At 45.0% G+C, this 24,816-nt stretch overlaps 1 protein-coding gene across 2 annotated transcripts in view; it reads right to left on the bottom strand.

The window, feature by feature from the left end:
• The window catches only part of LOC121582576 (carbonic anhydrase-related protein 10), a 311,162-nt gene that overhangs the window by 264,912 nt on the left and 21,434 nt on the right, over positions 1-24,816 (bottom strand). For both annotated transcript variants that reach the window (XM_041898596.2, XM_041898680.2), the window contains one exon: positions 9,266-9,340. In XM_041898596.2, the coding sequence (XP_041754530.1) occupies positions 9,266-9,340 (75 nt within the window). The remainder of the gene's footprint in view (positions 1-9,265; positions 9,341-24,816) is intronic.

The following is a 24,816-nucleotide window of genomic DNA, read 5'->3' as shown; positions in this document are numbered from 1 at the left end:
TCTGTGCTGGGACCAGCCTCTGCCTACCGGGGGATGGTCACCGAGAGGCGGGGCTTCGAGCACATTGCGGTCTGGTACCCTGTCCCCGATCTGCCGGCTGCAATGATCTAGGCTAAATAAGTTAGAGGTTAAGGAAGACACGCTTATTCTTCAAGTTGTGATTTAAAGGTTCACTGCCACGGTATTTAAGTTGTGTTTTGTATACAAAGATACAAAATAGGTGTTTTTAATTAAGGATATAATTGTAAAATGTCAATTTTGTTCCCATACAGTTGATGTTTGAAATACTGACATTTGAATCAGTTTGACAATTTTGAGGTTTCATCAAGGTACCAACATTTTACCACAACATTTTACCACAATTCTACCAGGGTCTGTCTGCACAATATGGTTGTTATGACATCACAATGCTACCTGCATCACTGATAGTCTACCTTCAAAAGCTTGTAGTTTATTTTGAACGGATTTCTATTGGGAAATTGTATGGGAACTTTTGAAAAAAGCTTCAACTAGACAATTTATGGTTTAAAAAAAATATTACAAAAGTAATATAGGTGGCATCCATCGGCAGTGTTCGTGAACAGAGAAATGTTATAGGAAGAAACTAGTAATTGTTTAGATTACATGATTATTGGGGTTGTCATCTCTTTATTTAGCCTTAAAGGCAACATTTTAGTTTGAAAAATATCCCACAGTTCAAACACGAGCTGTTTGAGCCTCCATGAGTGCCCATTTTTGTAGTTATCCATGGTTACTATGAGAATATTTTGTTCCTTATGAAGTCTATGGAGTTGAAGCTCCATTCTATCTCTTATAAGTAATGGTTCTGCCCACAGAGATCCTATACTAGCTAGTGTTCTAGTTCCTAATTCTAGGGTTCTGCCTGCCTGCAGCGATCAGGACGTACCTGCAATGTTGATTGCAATTCTGTAATTTGTCAACTAATAACTTGAGAATAATTGCTGCTGCTTTTGTACTGTTTAATAAGAGCTGTTTTGCAAACTGTTGATGTTTAAATAAATGGATTCCTGGTGTCCTGTTACCTTTTCTCTTAAGGGATCTGATCGAGTAAATCCAAAGTAAAAATGTGAACCTTTCTGAGTTGGTCTAAATTAATATTTACTCCATTTATTTGACCACATCTAAACAACTTATTCAAGCTTATCTACTCATAAAAACAAGCAGAAATATCCACTCAGTAATATTACGTGTCATTTTGTTGCCTGTAATATTTCGAGTACATTCAACAAATCATTTTTTACAGTGTAGGCAGGTAGGAGCGTTGGGCCAGTAACCCAAAGGTTGCTGGATCGAATCCCCGAGATGACAAGGTAAAAATATGTTGTTCTGCCCCTGAGCAAGACAGTTAACCCACTGTTCCCTGGGCGCCGATGACGTAGATATCGATTAAGGCAGCCCCCCACACCTCTCTGATTCAGAGGGGTAGGGCTAAATGCGGAAGACACATTTCAGTTGAACGCATTTGGTTGTACAACTGACTAGGTATCCCCCTTTCCTTTCAATCAGTAACAATCTTTGTGTCGGTCTATCAGAGAGATGTGTGGGTCTATCAGGGGGATGTGTGGGTCTATCAGAGGGATGTGTGGGTCTATCAGAGGGATGTGTGGGTCTATCAGGGGGATGTGTGGGTCTATCAGGGGGATGTGTGGGTCTATCAGGGGGATGTGTGGATCTATCAGAGCGATGTGTGGGTCTATCAGAGGGATGTGTGGGTCTATCAGGGGGATGTGTGGGTCTATCAGGGGGATGTGTGGGTCTATCAGGGGGGGGGGTCTATCAGAGGGATGTGTGGGTCTATCAGGGGATGTGTGGGTCTATCAGGGGATGTGTGGGTCTATCAGAGCGATGTGTGGGTCTATCAGGGGATGTGTGGGTCTATCAGGGGGATGTGTGGGTCATCAGAGGGATGTGTGGGTCTATCAGGGGGATGTGTGGGTCTATCAGGGGGGTCTATCAGAGGGATGTGTGGGTCTATCAGGGGGATGTGTGGGTCTATCGGGGGGATGTGTGGGTCTATCAGAGGGATGTGTGGGTCTATCAGGGGGATGTGTGGATCTATCAGAGAGATGTGTGGGTCTATCAGGGGGATGTGTGGGTCTATCGGGGGGATGTGTGGGTCTATCAGAGGGATGTGTGGGTCTATCAGGGGGATGTGTGGATCTATCAGAGCGATGTGTGGGTCTATCAGGGGGATGTGTGGGTCTATCAGGGGGGGTCTATCAGAGGGATGTGTGGGTCTATCAGGGGGATGTGTGGGTCTATCAGGGGGGATGTGTGTCTATCAGGGGGTCTATCAGAGGGATGTGTGGGTCTATCAGTGGGTCTATCAGGGGGATGTGTGGGTCTATCAGGGGGGTCTATCAGAGGGATGTGTGGGTCTATCAGAGGGATGTGTGGGTCTATCAGGGGGATGTGTGGGTCTATCAGGGGGATGTGTGGGTCTATCAGAGGGATGTGTGGGTCTATCAGGGGGATGTGTGGGTCTATCAGGGGGGTCTATCAGAGGGATGTGTGGGTCTATCAGAGGGATGTGTGGGTCTATCAGAGGGATGTGTGGGTCTATCAGAGGGATGTGTGTGTTTCCCTCAATATAATATACATTAGAGAGAAGGAGCCTAGTACTGACTTCTACCCCATCTGTCTCCACCCTCTGTGGCTTTGTCGATCTCTGTGTGTGTGTGTGTACGCGTCCGTGTGTGTGTATACTTCTCTGCACGTGTGTGTGTGTGTGCGTGCATTCGCAAACGCTTGTGTGTGTGTCGATCTGTTTGGGCTGCCTTGGAAGTTGGGACCACTGTGCATCTTAAATCATCCGACGTCATTGGATACAGGCAACTCACACCGCCTGGTTTGATTGGCACAAACACAGTCATTAGAGAGAAAGCAGCAGAGACAGGCTGAGACAGCAGAGACAGGCTGACAGGCTGAGACAGCAGAGACAGGCTGACAGGCTGAGACAGCAGAGACAGGCTGACAGGCTGAGACAGCAGAGACAGGCTGACAGGCTGAGACAGCAGAGACAGGCTGACAGGCTGAGACAGCAGAGACAGGCTGACAGGCAGAGACAGGCTGACAGGCTGAGACAGCAGAGACAGGCTGACAGGCTGAGACAGCAGAGACAGGCTGACAGGCTGAGACAGCAGAGACAGGCTGACAGGCTGAGACAGCAGAGACAGGCTGACAGGCTGAGACAGCAGAGACAGGCTGACAGGCAGAGACAGGCTGACAGGCTGAGACAGCAGAGACAGGCTGACAGGCTGACAGGCTGAGACAGGCTGACAGGCTGAGACAGCAGAGACAGGCTGACAGGCTGAGACAGCAGAGACAGGCTGACAGGCTGAGACAGCAGAGACAGGCTGACAGGCTGAGACAGCAGAGACAGGCTGACAGGCTGAGACAGCAGAGACAGGCTGACAGGCTGAGAGGCTGACAGGCTGAGACAGCAGAGACAGGCTGACAGGCTGAGACAGCAGAGACAGGCTGACAGGCTGAGACAGGCTGACAGGCTGAGACAGCAGAGACAGGCTGACAGGCTGAGACAGGCTGAGACAGCAGAGTAGGACAACAGGGAAGGATAGTGCATAACAATCTCATACTGTATAATCCACAAAGATTTAATTTGACTTTCGAATTTCTGAATCAGAGGGGACATTTGGCCCGTAGACTTGCCCGTAACTTGCAACGAGAGAGGGTGGAGCTCTTCATTCTGGTTCCCCTCCTCATTCTATCTCTTCTCTTAACACGTTTTCAATCCAGAACTTAATCGAGCATCTGACCAATTATGCGACTTTAGTTCTGGGTTGACCGAGATTAGTATTCATTATGCTGTAAGAAATGACCGGCACATTGGTATAGACATTCACCGTACTAGATAATAAATGACTATGTTTACTTTCATAGTCGTAAACTAACATCTACCAGCACCTACTGTCTTCCTTCACACCTTGACTGTCTCTGTTTTGGCAGTAGCTTAACTCCCATGGACAACCCAGTGCTGGCACTCACTCCCCCATCATCATCAGAACTCAATGGGCCATAATGCTCCACAGCATATCCCCTTGTACTGATCCAATAACAACACAGAAACCAATCACAATGCAGAACCCCATCTGCTGGTCCAATCACAAAGCAGAACTCCATCTATTGGTCCAGTCAAAACACCCCTTCGCCCCAAATTCATCCAATCAAAAGAGCCCATCATGGTTCCTCCAACACTGTCTCATCTCTAAGGATCTTTAATGCACATTGTCCCTTTGCTAGTCCTTCTAGTGCCTGTGTTGCAGAAACAAGCTGGCAAAGTGCTATTGGATATCAATTTTACCCCAATAAAGTGCAGGTTGCAAATCAGCCTCACCCTCGTGGATCATCTCTGTGTTGTTTAATTGGGTTTCGATCAGAGACTGTTACTCGGAAAAGCACTCCCTACCTGCCAGACACACACACACACACACACACACACACACACACACACACACACACACACACACACACACAATATATATATACCTGACAATTAGCAGCGGCCAGTGATTCTGAAGAGGCTTAACTGGAGTATTAAGTTAAAGGCTTGAAAGGATTTTGGACACAGACAATGTAGCTCAGAAAACCTGTAATTGGTGAATCCTAATTGTGGTGAGACTTGAGTCTCGCTGGACAAACCTCTCATTTGTTAACCAATGAAAACGAATGCTTATACTATGATTGTTCGAAACCGAAGTGGATATTAAACACGACTTTTAGAGAGAGAAGAGAATGGAGAGTAGAAAGCTGAAATCAACTGTGCAGCAAACATGACAGTGTTTGACACTTCAACAACCATACTGACAGCTTACTGTTTGTTTCTGTCTGCTGCTGATAATATGTCTGATTGTATCTCATATTTGCTCTTGTTCAGCTCAAGAGAGCTGTCGTCCAAGCATGTTATCATTGATACAGTGGAGCGAAAACTCTAGAGACTTTCACTGTAGCAAAGCTGGGGTTAAATATGGGGTACATAGTAACAATGTTTGCAAGTGCAGTGTGGGAAAAAGAAGATCAATTCCATTGTTTCCCTTTTCTTCTGAAGACCTAATAAGCAGTTTATACCTGTCTAGTTCATATTCGTAAGGTTGTTATAATTGCATCTCCTCATCTCTTCCTCATCTCTCCCTCATCTCTCCCTCATCTCTTCCTCATCCCTTCCTCATCTCTCCCTCATCTCTTCCTCATATCTCCCTCATCTCCCCCTCATCTCTCCCTCATCTCTCCCTCATCTCTTCCTCATCCCTTCCTCATCTCTTCCTCATATCTCCATCATCTCTCCCTCATCTCTCCCTCATATCTCCCTCATATCTCCCTCATCTCTCCCTCATATCTCCCTCATCTCTTCCTCATCTCTCCCTCATCTCTTCCTCATCTCTCCCTCATCTCTTCCTCATCCCTTCCTCATCTCTCCCTCATCTCTTCCTCATCTCTCCCTCATCTCTCCCTCATAACTCCCTCATCTCTCCCTCATCTCTCCCTCATCCCTTCCTCATCTCTCCCTCATCTCTTCCTCTCTTCCTCATCTCTTCCTCTTCATCTCCATCTCTCCTTCATCTCCCACCCTTGTCTCTTCCTATCACCCTCACCCCCCCTCTCTCTTCCCTCTCTCTGTCCTCTCCATCTCCACTCTCTCTCATTAGTCCAGGGCCTGTCATGGAGAGGGTTTGTGCTGGAGCACACAGAACAACACTTCACACCAGAGAACCATCAGACGCCTACCAGCTACACAGCAGAGAGACAACCAGCAGGCAGCCAGGCCAGCCGGGTCTCTATCTATAGCTCCAGTGGGGCAGGACAGACAAGGGACATTTTAAAGAGATATAGGGCAGAGAAAGAGAGGGGGGGGGGGGTAGTGTTAACCAGTCACTTTCATGCAACCTCCTTTCTCTCCCTCTATACTCCACAGGTACATTTTGACACTTCTGTCTGGCTGAACAGCAGGCTACCAGATCCACATCATATTTTCTGTCTCCCTGCATGGCAACTCAAGATGGTTCAACCACTGCTTTGGATCTTGCCAGGCCCCCTCCCTCCCTCCATCCCTCCCTCTCTCCCTTATCCTAGCTCACAGCAACCAGCCATTTTTCACAGATATTATCTCCTCTAAAATCACCTTTCAGCAGAAACGACAAGATAATCGGCTGAAATGGGACAAAGAGAAAAGGGGGGAAATTACATTTTTTTTAAACAATAAATAACAGATAAACAGCTCCATACCCGGGCCAGGCTTCTAGAATGACCCCGGATGATGCTCAAAGCTAATGACCTCATATGACCTTTAGGTAACCCCGTACTGTGTCAATAAGAGCTGCATCTCAATGCCCTCTGAAAAGATGACCACACACTGAGTGACTAGGATGGAGTTAACCCTACACACTGAAGGTCAGATTTGTGTCCCCCCCCCCCTCCCCCCCTCTAATAGTTAATATTAGGATCTAGGGAGGATGAGCTGATCCTAGATAAGTGGCTAGGAGAATCTTCTCCCCAAAGTTGATTAAAAAGAGGCAGAGAAGGGGATACTAATGGTCCTTGATGACCTTTTGGAAATACTAAAGCTAATTGGGGTAGCTCAGAAAGGGCACATACATTTCCAAAGGTCAGTTATGTGACATAAGGCTACAAAATGGGATCACGTTAGCATTTATGACCTTACAAAAGAGCCTACTTTACAGCAATGTTCTATAATTCTGGTCCGGGGGAGTGGACCCATCAGAGTGCGCATTTTTGTACCAACCAAGCACTAGCAAACCTGAAGCAACATATCAATGAATAATCATTAGCAGAATCATATGGTCAAAAACTAAACAAACCAAAAACACCCTGTGGATTCCCAGGACCATGACTGAAGACCCCTTAACGTCTTGCAGTTGGTTAACATTAGACGCAGAATACCTCCATGCCCCTTGACATGATAAAAAAATTAAAAATAAAACAGCCAGAGGAATTAGTCAAACCAAATCCTAATACAAAGCGTTAACAGCTACCGTTTTATCCGTTACAATTCAAAGACAACAATTGAAAAGGTACAATAATATTCATAAAAACTATACCGACCGAATTATAACTACCACTGTGCCTGATCAATTGATTCAGGATTATCTTACCCTAGCTCCGTTTCTTACCCAGTAAATCTCACTTCATTATCCCAACCTAGCTCCTTTTATGAACCAGTACATTTCACTTCATTATCTCACCCTAGCTCTGTTCCTTACACATTCAATTTCACTTCATTCAAGTCTCCTTCTTTATCGGCTACTATCAGCTCCTCTCTGGCGGAGACCGGCGAGAGAGGGACGTGCAACGTCTGATTACTCTACCTCCTCCCCTCCCTGGCTCAGGAGGATCATGGGTAGTGTGCTGCTGCGTGGTTAGTGGTGCAGGAAGGCCTGTGAGGACAGAGGAGCTGACATTATATATTATATTGAAGATAAAGCATCGCATCGACGGCGTGTCTCTGACAAGCACACAGCACTCTTCAGTCTCTGACAGTTAACTCTCAGCTGTAATAATGTTTGACACGGCCACCTGCAGGTGTAATAAAAAACATGCAAAATTATACACACACACACACACACACACACACCACACACACACCACACCACACACACACCACACACACCACACACACATGTACACGTACAAACACACATAGAGCTGTGTGATATGGACAAAAATCCATATAGTGATAAATGTACCCATTTTATTGCGGTAATGATAAATCAGCGATAAATTATTATAAAAACATTTTGGGGGGAGGTGCTGGAGCTAAACGATATGGACAAAAAGTAATATTGTGATAAATGTAACTATTTTGCTCGATAACAATAAATACAACGATACAACTTTTTTTAACGGACATTTACTTTACATTAGCGGCAGGGCTCTATATACAATATTTTTTCAGTACAATGTAAGACAACTGAGATGGTATCCTATGATTAAAAAAGTAAGTTGTTTCATCTAACATATACAGGGAACGCATTACTGATATTTTGATGTGCAACATGTCAAAATAGAATCCAGAAATATCAGATTTCATTTTGGCTCTTCAGAGAATTTGCAGACACCTTTGTGCATGTAAGCTATATTATTCACCACCTGATGAAGTGGGAACTGAAAATACTTTGATTAATCTATCCGTAAATGTAGGCTAATGTCCTACAAAAACTGCTAGTCCTAAGCTACTTGATGAGGCCTAATCACTGCAAATGGCGTGCTCTGCTCCGCTCCGCGGGCTCATCAAAACCATACTACAGTCTAATCCGGTTGTAAATTGGTGCCATGAACTCAATATTAATAAGAGGTGAGAAATAAATGATATACTCAGAGAAAGCTGTGACTCTCCTCTCTGTAACTAGAACAACAGTAGTTGCTTTGAAAACTGTATTTTTCCCGCAGTTGCATTTTGAGCAATGGTCATATGCTTGTGCTCCTCAGAATGCATCTCTCCCTCCTCTGTGTGCAGAGTGAGACGGAGTGAGAGTGGCTCGCTTACACAGCAGCCGACAGTGAAACAGGAACAGGCAGATACTTTCATATAATAGCAGGAATCAACATAATGCATAGGCTATTACTGTTGACCAAATAATGGTTTTAGAACAATCTACAGGAACGTTCTGTAGCAAAATGACCGAAAAATGCTTTGGTAAGAGGAAGGCAATGTCAGCGTGGGTAATTGTTGGTTCATCGTCCCAACACACACTCATGAAGAGGAACACATCCACAACGCAACACACACACACCTGCAGTGTCATCAAAAGAGCTCAACAGCTCAGTAGAAGAAAAATACAATCTTGGGAAATAATTGTGGTGACGGGTAGAGGGAAATGAGAGCTGTAGAAAGAAAGAAAGAAAGAAAGAAAGAAAGAAAGAAAGAAAGAAAGAAAGAAAGAAAGAAAGAAAGAAAGAAAGAAAGAAAGAAAGAAAGAAAGAAAGAAAGAAAGAAAGAAAGAAAGAAAGAAAGAAAGAAAGAAAGAAAGAAAGAAAGAAAGAAAAAAAGAAAGAAAGCCTGCCAGTCAATCAGCGACAAAACAACATCAACTAGACGACAACGGCAACAAAAGTCTTGTAAGAATTAAAAACAGCGCCAGTGGCAAGGTAGTCGAGGTATGAAAATAGAAAATATGCAATGTTCTTCACACTGGGGAAAAAAACTATAGAATTCAACCTTATAGAAAATAAACATCAGTCATAACTGTATACAGTACATAGGGATTCTTACCTGGTACAAAGCTCCCTTGAACCACCTCCTTGTATGCCCACCATCCCTCATGTATTTTAGGTGCATTTGGCTGAGCTGTCGGAGAGAAAGGAAACAGAGAACAGACATGTCAATCAGTTGTATGTTAATTTGAGACAAGAGAGACAATATTCGCTCCCCGTGTTCACGTTACCGACTCCTCCATTTAGACGTTCCGTTTTGATCCTCAACCTCTCTAACCTACCCAGCTAAAGGCCTTGGCAAACACATGCTCCCTGAAGAACAAACAGATTCTGAGACTATACATTTTACACACACGTGCACGTGCACGTACACATAACACATACTGTACATACACACACACACACACACTCCCTCACACACACACACACACAGACACACACACACTCACACTCACTCACACAAACACACACCCACTCGCACACGCACACACTCACACTCACACACTCACACTCACACTCACACACGCACACACCATAGGACGGTATTCCAGGGCGCGTTCTCAGAGCATGCACAGATCAGCTGGCAGGCATATCCACAGTCATTCTCAACCTCTCTTTGTCCCAGTCTGTCATAAAATAAAATAAAATAAAACTGTATTTGCGCCGAATACAACAGGTGTAGAACTTAGAGTGAAATGCTTACTTACAAGCCCTTAACCAACAATGCAGTTTTTAGAAAAATAAGTGTTAAGTAAAAAATAGAGGGAAAAAAAAACAAATAATTAAAGAGCAGCAGTAAAATAACAGTAGCGAGGCTATATACAGGGGGTACCGGTACAGAGTCAACGTGCGTTGGCACAGGTTAGTCGAGGTAATTGAGGTAATATGTACATGTAAGTAGAGTTGTGGGGTGGGGGGGTCAATGCAAATAGTCTGAGTAGCCATGATTAGCTGTTAAGGAGTCCATTTTTAGGGCCTTCCTCTGACACCGCCTGATATAAAGGTCCTGGATGGCAGGAAGCTTGGCCCCAGTGATGTACTGGGCCGTACGCACTACCCTCTGTAGTGCGTTGCGGTCGGAGGCCGAGCAGTTGCCATACCAGGCAGTAATGCAACCAGTCAGGATGCTCTCGATGGTGCAGCTGTAGAAGTTTTTGAGGATCTGAAGACCCATTCCTCCTGAGGGGGAATAGGCTTTGTCGTGCCCTCTTCACAACTGTCTTGGTGTGTTTGGACCATGATAGTTTGTTGGTGATGTGGACACCAAGGAACTTGAAGCTCTCAACCTGTTCCACTACAGCCCGTCGATGAGAATGGGGGCGTGCTCAGTCCTCTAGATATGGGAGTTCATCAAAATTGGATTTGTTTTCGAATTCTTTGTGGGTCTGTGTAATCTGAGGGAAATATGTGTCTCTAATATGGTCATACACACAATAGCACAATTGGTTAGGAGCCCGTAAAACGGCAGCCATCTCCTCCGGTGCCATTGTGTGTGACTACCATCATTCCTGTTCCTAAGAACTCTAAGGCTTCATGCAACAATGACTACCGCCCTGTAGCACTCACATCTGTAATCATGAAGTGCTTTGAAAGGCTGTTTATGACACACGTCAACTCCATCATCCCAGACACTCTAGACCAACTCTAATTTGCATTTGAATACCTATGTGAGAATGTTGTTCATTTGCTGGGGGGGGGCTAGAGGTTGCCTTTGCTTAATGGAGGTAGGTGGTTGGGGGTGGATCTTCCACCCCCTCCGAAGAGTAGTCTAGCTAGACTAACGCAGGAGAGTGGTTCAATTTCCCAGAGGGGATAGGGAGTGGGGGGGCAATCGACTTGACAATCAACAACAACCCCATCTGGCAGAAAGTCTGAAGTTTTACCTCCCTGCGGGTGTCGAACAGCATCCCAAAACTGGATCTTAGCCATCCTGACTGGCTGCTGACTGGTTCCTCCAAATGTTAGATGACTTTTCCCCTTCCAATGTAAAATGAAGTTGAAGTAAACACAGCCCTTGATGCCAGAGTGTCTGAGTCGCTGCACATTGCAATACAGGCACTTTAGAGAACGACTGTGAGTCAGTGTTTCCCCTATTATTAGCTAGTCAGAGCACCCCGCCTTGTCCTCCGGCCCTAAACTAGTTTTAGTCTCCATTTAGTCACCATCAAAAACTAATCATGAGACAGCAACACTATTGCAGTGCTAAGAGTTTGAGTAAAATGTAAATGTTATAGTAAACCATTGTTGAACAATGGTTTTCCGGCTCGAAGGACCAATCCTTCCAATCCTTCCATAGCTTTTCTTCAAATAACACTACTGCAGTGAATTCAACACGTCGTAAGGTGTAAATAAGATGCTCCTGCCATGGGTGAAAGTAGATGTCATTTCTTGCCGGTACAGGACACCCAAATACTACAAAAATTACAGGGGTAGCCTACTCTGCTGACACTGACAAACAGATCAATAAAACGATGTTGTCTGATCCATATAATGGGCCTACGAAAAGGGGAGACACAAACACAATATGATGTCCATCTAACATGGAGGAGGAAATTATTGTCCAAAATAAAAAACTAAATTGACCCAATGATAAAGACAGTGAATATGTACAGTCACCGGAGATATGGCTGATGTTCTCTGCTGGTGCCAATAAGATAGGCTACTGTTCACTCAATTAAGTTAAGAATTTTGATAACTAAAAGACAGATTAGAGTCTTTTCATTGTCATCTCTTTATAGCCATTTGCTTTCCAAACAGTTTTTCCGTGATTGTATTTTTAAAAAATGGAGATATGCCCTGACTGGGCCTCTTTACTTTTCACTGACAGTCGGAACTATTTGCAGCGAGTGCTGCCCAAATTGTGGGTCCTTCTGACTGTAGGCTATGCGATTTAAAACAATCCACGGCTTTTTTTGGGGGGCGGACACTAATGATCCTCTGTGGCCAAATCATGCTTTCTGGTGTAATAGCCTATTTTGAATGATTTTCTTTATAGGCTATATTATTATGGCCATTTAATTCAATTTACTTTAGGGAACGCTTAGCTTCCCCTAGCCTAATGAACACGCCGCCTCTTCTTTTATTTGTTGATGTACTTTTTACCCCTTTTTCTCCCCAATTGGTAGTTACAGTCTTGTCCCATCTCTGCAACTCCAGTATGGACTCGGGAGAGGCGAAGGTCGAGAGCCGTGCGTCCTCTAAAAAACACGACCCTGTCAAGCCGCTCTGCTGCTCGCTGAACCCGGGAAGCCAGCCGCACCAATGTGTTGGAGGAAACACCGTACAACTGGCGACTGCGTCAGCGTGCATGCGCCCGGCCCGCCACAGGAGGCGCTAGAGCGCGAAGGGACGAGGACACCCCGGCCGGCCAAACCCTCCCCTAACCCGGACGACGCTGGGCCAATTGTGCGACGCCTCACGGGTCTCCCGGTCGCGGCTGGCTGCGACACAGCCCGGGATCAAAACCGGATCTGTAGTAATGTTAAATAATGGTGTAATAGCCTATAGTTTTTGAGGCATGTTGTATTAATTGTTTTACCGGTACGGCGTACCCCCACTATTTATTTTGCAGGGACGCCGTACCGGACCGTACTGGCCGTACTTTTACCTCTGGCTCTTGAACAATCCTATAGGTGTCTTATCAGGAAGTACCTCCAGGGAGGGTTAAGAACCAATAACGTGGCATCCTCTCTCTCTCTCTCTGTGTGTGTGTGTGTGTGTGTGTGTGTGTGTGTGTGTGTGTGTGTGTGTGTGTGTGTGTGTGTGTGTGTGTGTGTGTGTGTGTGTGTGTGTGTGTGTGTGTGTGTGTGTGTGCATTCTCCAAAAATTTTCTATATAGCACCAAAAAAAGTGTTCCGCTATGGTTACAACCCTTTTTAGGGCTATATAGAACACTGTTTTATGGTACTTTATAGAATCTGTATGGAGAATGGTTGTATAAAGAACCTTTCTTAAATCTGAAAAGTTCTTTCTCAATCCTTTTATTCTGGTCAGCCATATTATGTTGTTAAAATACCATAGGTGTTATTACAGTGTTTATTAACAAGTAGAATCAAGTGAGCTACCTCTGGAACAGCTGGGGGTCCCTGAGGAGAGAAATGAGAACCACTGACTTGTTTAGTCAACTGATACAAGGCTAAACATGAGTATTTTATAAGACACTGCCCAAAATCAGAGATAATATGTAGTGGTATAACACAACACATTAGATCAACTGTAATGACACTCTCATGGTTGCACAAAAAGAGCTATGTGCAAACCACGCCCAAGAATATTCTAATAAGCCACCTACACTTTAATTATCGCTAAAAGAGCACAGAACCCTTTTCTGAACTGCAAAGAACCATTGAAGAGCTTAAAGGATTATTTGAGTCGTTATGGTTCCGCATAGAACAATCACCCTTCCCCCAAAAAACTTTGAGGAACCCTCATTTTTGTGTGTGCACTGGACATGGTGAATCAATTCTGTTTAGGGGAACTGGATTTGTGAAAGCAATCAGTTGAATGGAATGAATGGAACCACTTGTCATAATATTTTACTCTGTTTTGTCGTGTCTAATGGGACTAAAAGCTTGTTAATTATTCTGAGGCAGACAGCGATAACGTCAAACATTCTGGAATGATTGGCCGCCACATTCTGTGGCAGCAGCTCGTCTAGAGACGAGACATAATCATTTCCTGTGTTACAGCGAGACGTGGGAGAGGAGGAATAGAGATGGAGAGAGAGGGAATATACCATTATCACATCCGGCATCTCATCAGGACAGAAGGGAGGGAGAGAGAGAGAGAGAGAGAGAGAGAGAGAGAGAGAGAGAGAGAGAGAGAGAGAGAGAGAGAGATACAGCAACACAGCGACAGAGAGAGAGAAAGAGAGAGAGAGAGAGAGAGAGACAGAGAGAGAGAGAGAGAGAGAGAGAGAGAGAGAGAGAGAGAGAGAGAGAGAGAGAGAGAGAGAGAGAGAGAGAGAGAGAGAGATACAGCAACACAGCGACAGAGAGAGAGAAAGAGAGAGAGAGAGAGAGAGACAGCAACACAGCGACAGAGAGAGAGAGAGAAAGAGAGAGAAGGGAGCAAGACACAGCAACACAGCTACAGAGAGAGAGAGAGAGAGAGCAAGAAGGAGAGAGAGAGAGAGAGAGAGAGAGAGAGAGAGAGAGAGAGAGAGTGAGAGAGAGAGAGAGATAGACAGAGACAGAGAGACACAGCAACAGAGAGAGAGAGAGAGAGAGAGAGAGAGGGAGAGACACAGCAACACAGCGACAGAGAGAGAGAGAGAGAGAGAGAGAGAGAGAGAGAGAGAGAGAGAGAGAGAGAGAGAGAGAGAGAGAGAGAGAAGAGAGGGAGAGACACAGCAACACAGCGACAGAGAGAGAGAGAGAGAGAGAGAGAGAGAGAGAGAGAGAGAGAGAGAGACACAGCAACACAGCGACAGAGAGAGAGAGAGAGAGAGAGAGAGAGAGAGAGAGAGAGAGACAGAGCGAGAGACAGAGAGACACAGTAACAGAGAGAGGGAGAGACACAGCGACAGAGAGAGAGAGAGGGAGAGACACAGCAACACAGCGACACAGAGAGAGAGAGGGAGAGAGAGACAGCAACACAGCGACACAGAGAGAGAGAGAGAGAGAGAGAGAGAGAGACAGCAACACAGCGACAGAGAGAGAGAGAGAGAGACAGCAACACAGCAACAGAGAGAGAGATAGAGAGAGAGAGAGAGAGAGAGAGAGAGAGAGAGAGAGAGAGAGAGAGAGAGAGAGAGAGAGAGAGAGAGAGAGAGAGAGAGAGACAGAGACAGAGACAGAGACAGAGACAGAGAGATACAGCAGCAAAGTAAGAGAGAGAGAGAGAGAGAGAGAGAGAGAGAGAGAGAGAGAGAGAGAGAGAGAGAGAGAGAGAGATACAGCAACACAGCGACAGAGAGAGAGAAAGAGAGAGAGAGAGAGAGAGAGAGAGACAGAGAGAGAGAGAGAGAGAGAGAGAGAGAGAGAAGAGAGAGAGAGATACAGCAACACAGCGACAGAGAGAGAGAGAGAGAGAGAGAGAGAGAGAGAGACAGCAACACAGCGACAGAGAGAGAGAGAGAAAGAGAGAGAAGGGAGCAAGACACAGCAACACAGCTACAGAGAGAGAGAGAGAGTGACAGCAACAGAGAGATAGAGAGAGAGAGAGAGAGAGAGAGAGAGAGTGAGAGAGAGATAGACAGAGACAGAGAGACACAGCAACAGAGAGAGAGAGAGAGAGAGAGAGAGAGAGAGAGAGAGAGAGAGAGAGAGAGAGAGAGGGAGAGACACAGCAACACAGCGACACAGAGAGAGAGAGAGAGAGAGAGAGAGAGAGAGAGAGACAGAGCGAGAGACAGAGAGACACAGTAACAGAGAGAGGGAGAGACACAGCGACAGAGAGAGAGAGAGGGAGAGAGAGAGAGAATTCCAAATAGAGCAGCAGCTGCTGAAAAATGAGCTCCTACAAATATTGAAATTTATATGGTTTTTAGAGTGAAGTACATCGAAAAATAACAAAAGAAAACTGCAAGACTGAATAAGAGACAAAACAAGCAACAAACAAAGAAGAAAGGCTTTTGAAAAAGTAACTATTTTTCATAAAACTGTACAGTTATCTTAGCTAGCTGAATTGTTTACCAGTTGCTAAGCAGTTGCTAGGGACTCTCCTGGAAGAAGCTAGCTAGCTAACAAAGAATATCTAGTTAACAGAAGAAAAGAAAGACAAAATAAGACAAAATAAGGACAGAAGACAAAGGACATCAAAGTAAAACAGTCCTCTAAAAGACACAAGAATAATACAAGAATAATACAAGAAACAACGCTTATATTGCAACATTGTGTACAGCGTTGCTATGGAAATTGTTTACCCACCAGGCATCCAGACAGAGAAAGCTAAGAAAAGTTTCAAAGGTTTGATGATGGGACAGAACCATGAATGCCTGTTTGCAGATCTTACCAGTTGCAAAACAAGAACAAATTTAATATTTAATACCAAACGAGGGCACATATGGAAAAGAGTTATTTGCAACACTTTCCCTTTCTCAAAAAAGAGAGGCATCAGCCAAGGATGTCAGATCAGCATTTTTGAAGAAGCTGACCAGAGCAACACGTATCAAACAGTAAACTTATATAATAATGGAACTGTATTGATACAAGGCAATGATTCAAGCCTCCAGGCTTTTGAGAATATGTTTGCTACCCTAAAAGCAGAAGCTGAACTCATCTCAGAAACTGAGGAACAAGTCAAGGAGGGAGATGGAGAAAAGCAGGCCCCAACAGTCTCTGTGACCCAGCAAGAAGCCCTCAGTGTCCCTCTACCTACCTCACCTGCAGCAGACAAAGCCAAGGACATGCCTATAACACCAAGAACACCTGCTATGCAACGTTTCCACAACACCCTCTCTCTCGTCGAAGCAGAGGTCATAGAACTCAGAGAGAACAAGCTTCAAGAGGACAACACTGTCCAGAAACTAAAAGAAGAGATGAAACAGTTCAGGGAGGAGAGCAGAGCATCTATTGCTAAATTAGAAAGCAGAATGGACAAACTGAGTCAGACAAATGATGACCTCAGAGACCATCTGAGCACAACAAGAAAGGAGCTAGAGCAGAGAGAGAGGTACATTGACACCCTCAACCAGCAGCTAGTCAATATGTCCTCTGCATCTAGAGAACATGTCCACCAGCCTGGTACAACACAAGCAGAACCTGAGACCAGCATGGCCTCCACCACACAGCCTGATGACACTGCACCCGCCTACCAGTCTGCTCCAGTCCAGATCAGCCAACCAGCGTCCCAGTGTGCTCCAGCCCAGGTCAACCTATCAGCCTCTAAGTCTGCAGCCCAGGTCAGCCAACCAGCCACCCAGTCTTCTCCAGCCCAGGTCAGCCAACCAGCCTCCCAGTCTGCTCCAGCCCAGGTCAGAATACCAGTCTCCCAGTCTGCTCCACCCAGACAGTCACCCACAACTGCAATCCTTATTGATTCAAATGGGAAGTTCTTAGTCCAGGAAAGATTATTCCCTAGACACCAGGTGTATAAGTTCTGGTGTCCTACAACTGACAGTGCAATGCAGCTACTCAGTCAGACCAGGATTGACACCCCGACAACATCATCATCCACACTGGCACAAACGATCTTCATGTCAAAGGTGAAAATGTATCTGGGGCAGTGAGAAGCGTAGCAGAACGGGCACAGGCTATGTTCCCAACAACCAATATAGTTGTGTCCACCCTCCTACCAAGAAAAAGACTTCCCAGGACAGTTGATCGACAAAATAAATCAACAGATCACTGTGGACTGTGCCTCACTGCTCAACGTTAGAATGGCTCACCATCCCACTCTGACATGTGAACACTTATACGATAATGTACACCTTGATCAGGACAGTGTCAGAACTTTTGCTAAGGACCTAAAGGATGCAACACTTGGCAGGGACCCACACACCCATCACCCCAGCAGCAGAGCCCCCCTGCCCCCACCGTCTGAAACAACAGTACCCCCACCATCCCCAGGAGAGAAGAGCCAGACACGGCTTATTACAGCACAGCTCTACAAGACCGGGCCCAACACAGCATAGATTTACCAGACCAGACCCTCCTCAGGACAGCACGACCAGACGGGGCCCGCCTCAGGACAGCACGACCAGACCCGGCCCATTACAACACAGCTCTACCAGACCCGGCCCATCACAACACAGCTCTACTAGACCCGGCCCATCACAACACAGCTCTACCAGACCCAGCCCATCACAACACAGTTCTACTGGACCCGGTCCATCACAACACAGCACTGACCACTACTCCAGGGTCGGGCAGAACACTGTCCTTCAGAGAAGTACACCACATGATGCAGTCCACACCATGTATCATTCAGATCATCAGCCTACATATGCTGAGGTAACCTCTGGCAAAAGACACCTAGAACAATCAGAGATTGGAGAGGTGCGCCAACTACTGCATCTAATATGCAGACTACTGGGCTAGACAGACCCTTTAATTCACTCACACACACACACACAGGGTTGCAGATTGCATTGTACTTATTTTTTGGGCCATTCTTATTAAGTTGTTTACAACTATCCTTTATTTTATTGGCACTGGTATTATAATAATAGTGATGTGTAATGGTGTGTGTGTGTGTGTGTGTGTGTGTATATATATGTATGTATGTATGTATGTATGTATGTATGTATGTATGTATGTATATGTATATATATATGTATGTATATGTGTATGTATGTGTATGTGTATGTGTGTATGTATGTATGTATGTATGTATGTATGTATGTATGTATGTATGTAAGTATGTATGCATGTATGTATGTATGTATTGTGACGTCACGAGAGGCTACACAGCTTTCAGCGGGATTGCTCAAGTAGTGCAAGGAGACAAGGTTCAAACAAAACAAGGATTTTATTATAGGTCTTGGGCAATTAACGAAAATATAACAAAATTCTGTTCTCTTGTGGCTCTTTAAGGGTTAACAGTTCAGGGATGTCTCTTCCACATCCAAAATCATAATTCTCACTCGCTCAGATAACTTTTCCCCAGCCTTACTGTAGTCCACGTTGCAGCTAGTGGCCAACCCAGCAAAAAGTCCTTCCAAATGTCTCTCACGTATTTCCACGGTGCATATATCCAAAGGTGAGTATTTCCCAAAGGTAAGTATCTCCAAATCCTTATATTCCTCATGGAAGTGGACGTGCAGCACTCTTGTCCTCCAGAGAGCCCAGGTTGGAGACTGTGTCTCTTCACCCCCACACCTTCAGCTCATCAGCCCCTCATTTGTTTCAGCTGCGTGGGAAGATTGGCCATAGAGGGGTGGAGTTCCCGACCATACCAGCAGATGGAGCCATAGCTGTCTGGGTTTGCAGCCACCTCAGGGGGATGTAACGTCCCTCCAGGACACAGCCTCTCGTGACATCACATCCCCCTCCTCGGGACCGACGTCCTCGTCGGGTAAAGGCAGCGAAGAAGGCATCACGCCGGGAGAGGGCGTCCGCATTGCCGTGGTGCTTGCCAGACTGCTCTCTCTTCAACTCCTCCAACTCTAGGACCAGGGACTCAGCCTCCTGTTGTCTCTCCTTGAGTTTCTTACTGAACGCATCAGCCTTGGTTTTAGCAGAGTTTAGCTTCTGTTGAGCAGCTTTCAGTTCCTTCTCTCTCTCTGCCTCCGCATTCTTCATCTTGTTCTCCAACACCTTGTACTTCTCCTCTGCCTTCTTCTGGACCTCCTTACTACTGCGCAGGGTCTCCTCACACTCCTCGATGGTCCTGCGCAGCCTCTCCAGCTCCTCCTGTTGCTTATGGAAGGAGCTCTGTTGGAGTTTAGCCTGGAGGATATCTAACTCTTCTGTCTTCATGTCTAACTGTTGCTTTAACAAACGATACCTCTCAGCGGTCCCCTTCAGACCAGACAGTTCTTTGTCCAGATTCTGTAGCTCCGTCTCTGTGTCGGTCTGGGCACCTGCCATCCCTATCCGAGCCCGGGCGGGAGTGAGTAATTCGGAGGATTGCACCGGAGCCTTCCCAGGATGAGTCTTGCCTCTCCGTTTCCGAGGTACTCGGGTTATCCTCTCCTGAGACTCTCTCCAGAGTGGGTAAAAGGCTGGGCAGTCTCGTCCAATTAGGACAGGGACGGGGAGGGAATCAACCACCCCCGCCGTCGTGTGTATGGTTCCCCGCGTGCTGGTCATTGTAAGTTCAGTAATGGGGTATTCTCTGGTGTCCCCATGGACACAGGAAACTGGGAGGACTTTCCCGGGGTCAGACACGTTGGGCCCACCAAATCCTTACGCACCAGGGTGGCCCGGCTACCAGAATCCAGTAAGGCCTCCACATCATGGTGATTCACAGTTACCGGGCAGGTGGGGGGGTCGATCTGGGCCGCCATCTACGACTCCCAAGAGCGAGGCAAAACGGTGTGTGGGTGCTGAGCTGGAGGACTCCGCAGTGGGCATAGGTTCATCGGCTGGTTTCCCACACTGCCAGGAGATATGTCCTATCTCCCCACACCGGTAACACTGTCGAGTTTCCCCCCTCCTGGTGTACTCTTCTTGGACCCGCCTGGTTTCTGGCTCCCCCTGGAGCCGGGATAAGTCCTGACGTGGCTGGGTTCGAGACCTTGGGGTCCTTTGGACGGGTTCTTCCCATTTGTGGTGGGGCCGCCCTCCTGGGGTCTTTTTCGGGAAGCATTCAGCATCTCCGCTGTGGCCTGGTACTTTTCCACAGCTTCCACGGTCAGATCAGCCGTGGTCAAGGCCTGTTGACTGATGAACCGTTTTGCCTCATAAGGCAGGGGCGCGTAGGTAACGATCCACCACAACGGCCTCCACCACCGCCGCTGCTGTATTCCTCTGCGGATCCAGCCATTTCCTTGCGATTCGGACAAGTTCATGCATCTGCGCCCGAGGAGGTTGGTCTGGTTGGAAGGTCCAGCTGTGAAAGCGCTGGGCCATACCAAACTTTGTGAGTCCATATCTGCTGAGGATCTCAGACTTCAGGGCATCATAGTCAGTAACCTGGTCAGGGCCCAGGTCCCGGACAGCATTCAGCGATTCCCCGGTTAGAAAGGGGGCTAACAGACCAACCCACTGTTGCTTGGGCCAGGCTTCCCTAGTGGCCGTGGCCTCAAATGCATGCAGGTATGCCTCAATGTCATCGGTAGCTCCCATCTTAGATATAAAGTCACTTGCCTTTATTGGGCGGGTATTTTGGACCACCCTCTGTCTCTGCAACTGCAATTCCTCTGCCTTCAGAAGGTTGGCTTTCTTTTGCTCCTCCAAGAGAGCCACGTTTGCTTGCATCTGGGCTTGCTGGCCAGCAACAAGGGCTTTCAATATGTCCTCCATTTCAGTCGGCGGGGAGCCTACGGCCAACTTGGAAAACTGGGTGATCAAACCTTCGGTATCCTCCTCTGACATGCACTATTAACGCTTGAGCGTGCCCGTATTCTCCACCATCTGTGACGTCACGAGAGGCTACACAGCTTTCAGCGGGATTGCTCAAGTAGTGCAAGGAGACAAGGTTCAAACAAAACAAGGATTTTATTATAGGTCTTGGGCAATTAACGAAAATATAACAAAATTCTGTTCTCTTGTGGCTCTTTAAGGGTTAACAGTTCAGGGATGTCTCTTCCACATCCAAAATCATAATTCTCACTCGCTCAGATAACTTTTCCCCAGCCTTACTGTAGTCCACGTTGCAGCTAGTGGCCAACCCAGCAAAAAGTCCTTCCAAATGTCTCTCACGTATTTCCACCGGTGCATATATCCAAAGGTGAGTATTTCCCAAAGGTAAGTATCTCCAAATCCTTATATTCCTCATGGAAGTGGACGTGCAGCACTCTTGTCCTCCAGAGAGCCCAGGTTGGAGACTGTGTCTCTTCACCCCCCACACCTTCAGCTCATCAGCCCCTCATTTGTTTCAGCTGTGTGGGAAGATTGGCCATAGAGGGGTGGAGTTCCCGACCATACCAGCAGATGGAGCCATAGCTGTCTGGGTTTGCAGCCACCTCAGGGGGATGTAACGTCCCTCCAGGACACAGCCTCTCGTGACATCACAGTATGTATGTGTATATATGTATGTATGTATGTATATATATATATATATATATATATATATATATATTACTATTATTATTATATATATATTTTTTCAATGTACTTTACTCAAACCAGTGAATATCACTTACTATAAATGAGATCATTAACTATCAGCTCTTGGAATATCCAGGGCCTGTGCTCTTCACATTTTGGTTATAAAACAACAAATCCAGAATTGATTAAAAACATCAAGGGACAGGACATCATAATCCTACTGGAAACATGGTGTCGTGGAGACATAGATACTCAGTGTCCCTCAGGCTATAGAGAAAGTTTACTACCATCAATCAAGCGTAAAAATGTTAAACGGGGCCGAGACTCAGGTGGAATCATCATTTGGCATAAGCAGGACTTAGCACTGAATGAAATGAAAAAAGGTACTAATCACATTTGGTTAAAACTTAACAAAGGTACAATCTATTGTGACAATGATGTATACATATGTGCAGCTTATGCTCCTCCTTCAGATTCATCATATTATGATGATCAGTTTTTTGACAATCTCCATACAGAAATCATTCAATTTCAGGCAGAGGGTAAAGTGCTTCTTTGTGGAGATTTCAATGCGAGAACAGGTTCTGAGCCTGACTACACTGATGCGGGAGGTAACCACCACATATTGGGACACCCCTCCTTGTACAGTAGCCCAATTATAAATAATAGAAACAGTCCTGACCAAATACTGAACAAAAATGGGAAGGAGTTAGTGCATCTCTGTCGAGCCTTAGGCCTGTACATGCTTAATGGTAGAATCAGAGGGGACTCTTTAGGTCAGTTTACTTACTGCTCAGCTCTTGGGACAAGTGTAGTCGATTATGCCATCACTGACATTGACCCCTCCTCCATTAGTGCATTCACTGTCAGACCACAGACACCATTGTCAGATCACAGTCAGATCAACGTGTTTCTGAAGAAATTAACCGGCAATATTCATTCAAAAAAACAGCCGAATAAACTCTACAACATGAACCAATCGTACAGATGGGCTCAAAACAGTGCAGAGAGATTCATTGAAACATTGAACTCAAATGAAATGATGAACTCTATACAGTTTTTCAATTACTCACAATACCAAAACAATAAAGAAGGTGTCAATTCGGCTACTCAAAACATAAATAACATTTTCCAAAAAGCAGCATCGAAAGCAAATTTGAGAAAACCAAAGAAATGCAACATCAGAAACAAAAAACAAAATGTTTCTGAAAAATGGTTTGATAACGAATGTAAAACAATTAGAAAACACCTAAGACAAATTTCAAATGAAAAACATAAGCAGCAAAACAACCCAGATCTACGCTATGAATACTTTGAAACTCTGAAACAGTATAAACATACACTAAAACGCAAGAAATTGAATTATACCAACAAGACACTTGATGAAATTGAAAGTGCAATTGACCAAAATCAGTTCTGGGACATGTGGAACAATTTAAGCATGACAAAGCCACAAGAATTAGCCATACAAGATGAAGGAATTTGGAAAACTTATTTTGATAATCTATACAAAAACATCCCACAAAAAGAATTACAACAGAACCAATTAGAAATTCAAGAAAAATTGAACATCCTTGAATCGGTCATTAAAAACAACCAAAATCCATTAGATTACCCAATAACCCAACAAGAACTAAATGAAAAGCTAAAATCTATCAAATCAAAGAAGGCTTGTGGTCTAGATAACATCAGAAATGAAATGCTGAAAAACAGCACACCTGAGTTGCAAAATGCTGTGCTTAAGTTGTTCAACATAGTTTTATCTTCTGGCTGCTTCCCTGATATCTGGAACCAGGGGCTCATCTCCCCTATCCACAAATGTGGAGACAAATCAGACCCCAATAATTACAGGGGAATTTGCGTAAACAGCAACTTGGGAAAGGTTTTCTGTAGCATTTTGAATTCAAGAATTCAAACCTTTCTTCAAGAGAAAAATGTAATAAGTAAATGTCAAATTGGCTTTCTCCCTAACCATCGCACTACTGACCATATATACACCTTACATACACTAATTAATAAACACGTACACCAAAAAAAAGAGGGCAAAATATTTGCTTGCTTTATTGACTTTAAAAAAGCATTTGATTCTATTTGGCATGAAGGGCTATTCTACAAAATTCTCCAAAGTGGGCTTGGTGGTAAGGTGTATGACTTAATAAAATGTATGTACACAGAAAACAAGTGTGCAATAAAAATCAAAACCAAAGAACAGAATTCTTTTCACAACGTCAGGTGTGAGACAAGGCTGCAGTTTGAGTCCAAATCTTTTCAACATTTATATCAATGAGTTAGCAGACATGTTAGACCATTCTCCAGCCCCAGGACTTACACTATTTGACACAGAGGTAAAATACCTGCTATATGCTGATGACTTGGTACTTCTATCACCAACCAAAGAAGGTCTTCAACAGAACCTTAACATTCTAGAGCAATATTGCAATAATTGGGCCCTGGCAGTAAATTTCAAAAAAACTAAAATCATGATTTTCCAAAAAAAAAACAGATGTCAGAAACACAAATATAAATTCACCCTGAACAACACCATAATTGAACACACTAAAAATTACACATACCTTGGTCTGACCATATCTGCATCGGGAAACTTTAATATGGCAGTGAATGCACTCAAAGAAAAAGCCCGCAGAGCATTGTATGCAATAAAAATGAAATTATTCAAAATCAATATCCCAATTAGAATTTGGACCAAAATATTTGACAGTGTAATCCTACCAATAGCTCTTTACGGAAGTGAGGTTTGGGGGCCACTCAATAAACTGGACTTTAAAATATGGGACAAACATCCAATTGAAGCCCTACATGCAGAATTCTGTCGGAATATTCTTCAAGTCCAGAGAAATACACCAACTAATGCATGTAGGGCAGAATTGGGCCGCTTTCCAGTAGTAATAAAAATACAGAAAAGATCATTAAAATTTTGGCTACATCTAAATTCAAGTCCAAATTCAAGTCTGCAATTTAAAGCACTTCAAACCCAAGAGCTGAGCCCAGAAAC

The sequence above is a fragment of the Coregonus clupeaformis genome, chromosome 1 (genome assembly GCF_020615455.1).
Source record: "Coregonus clupeaformis isolate EN_2021a chromosome 1, ASM2061545v1, whole genome shotgun sequence".
Taxonomy (NCBI): domain Eukaryota; kingdom Metazoa; phylum Chordata; class Actinopteri; order Salmoniformes; family Salmonidae; genus Coregonus; species Coregonus clupeaformis.
The sequence above is the reverse complement of the archived record's forward strand: the minus strand, read 5'-3'. Positions and strand labels throughout refer to the sequence as shown.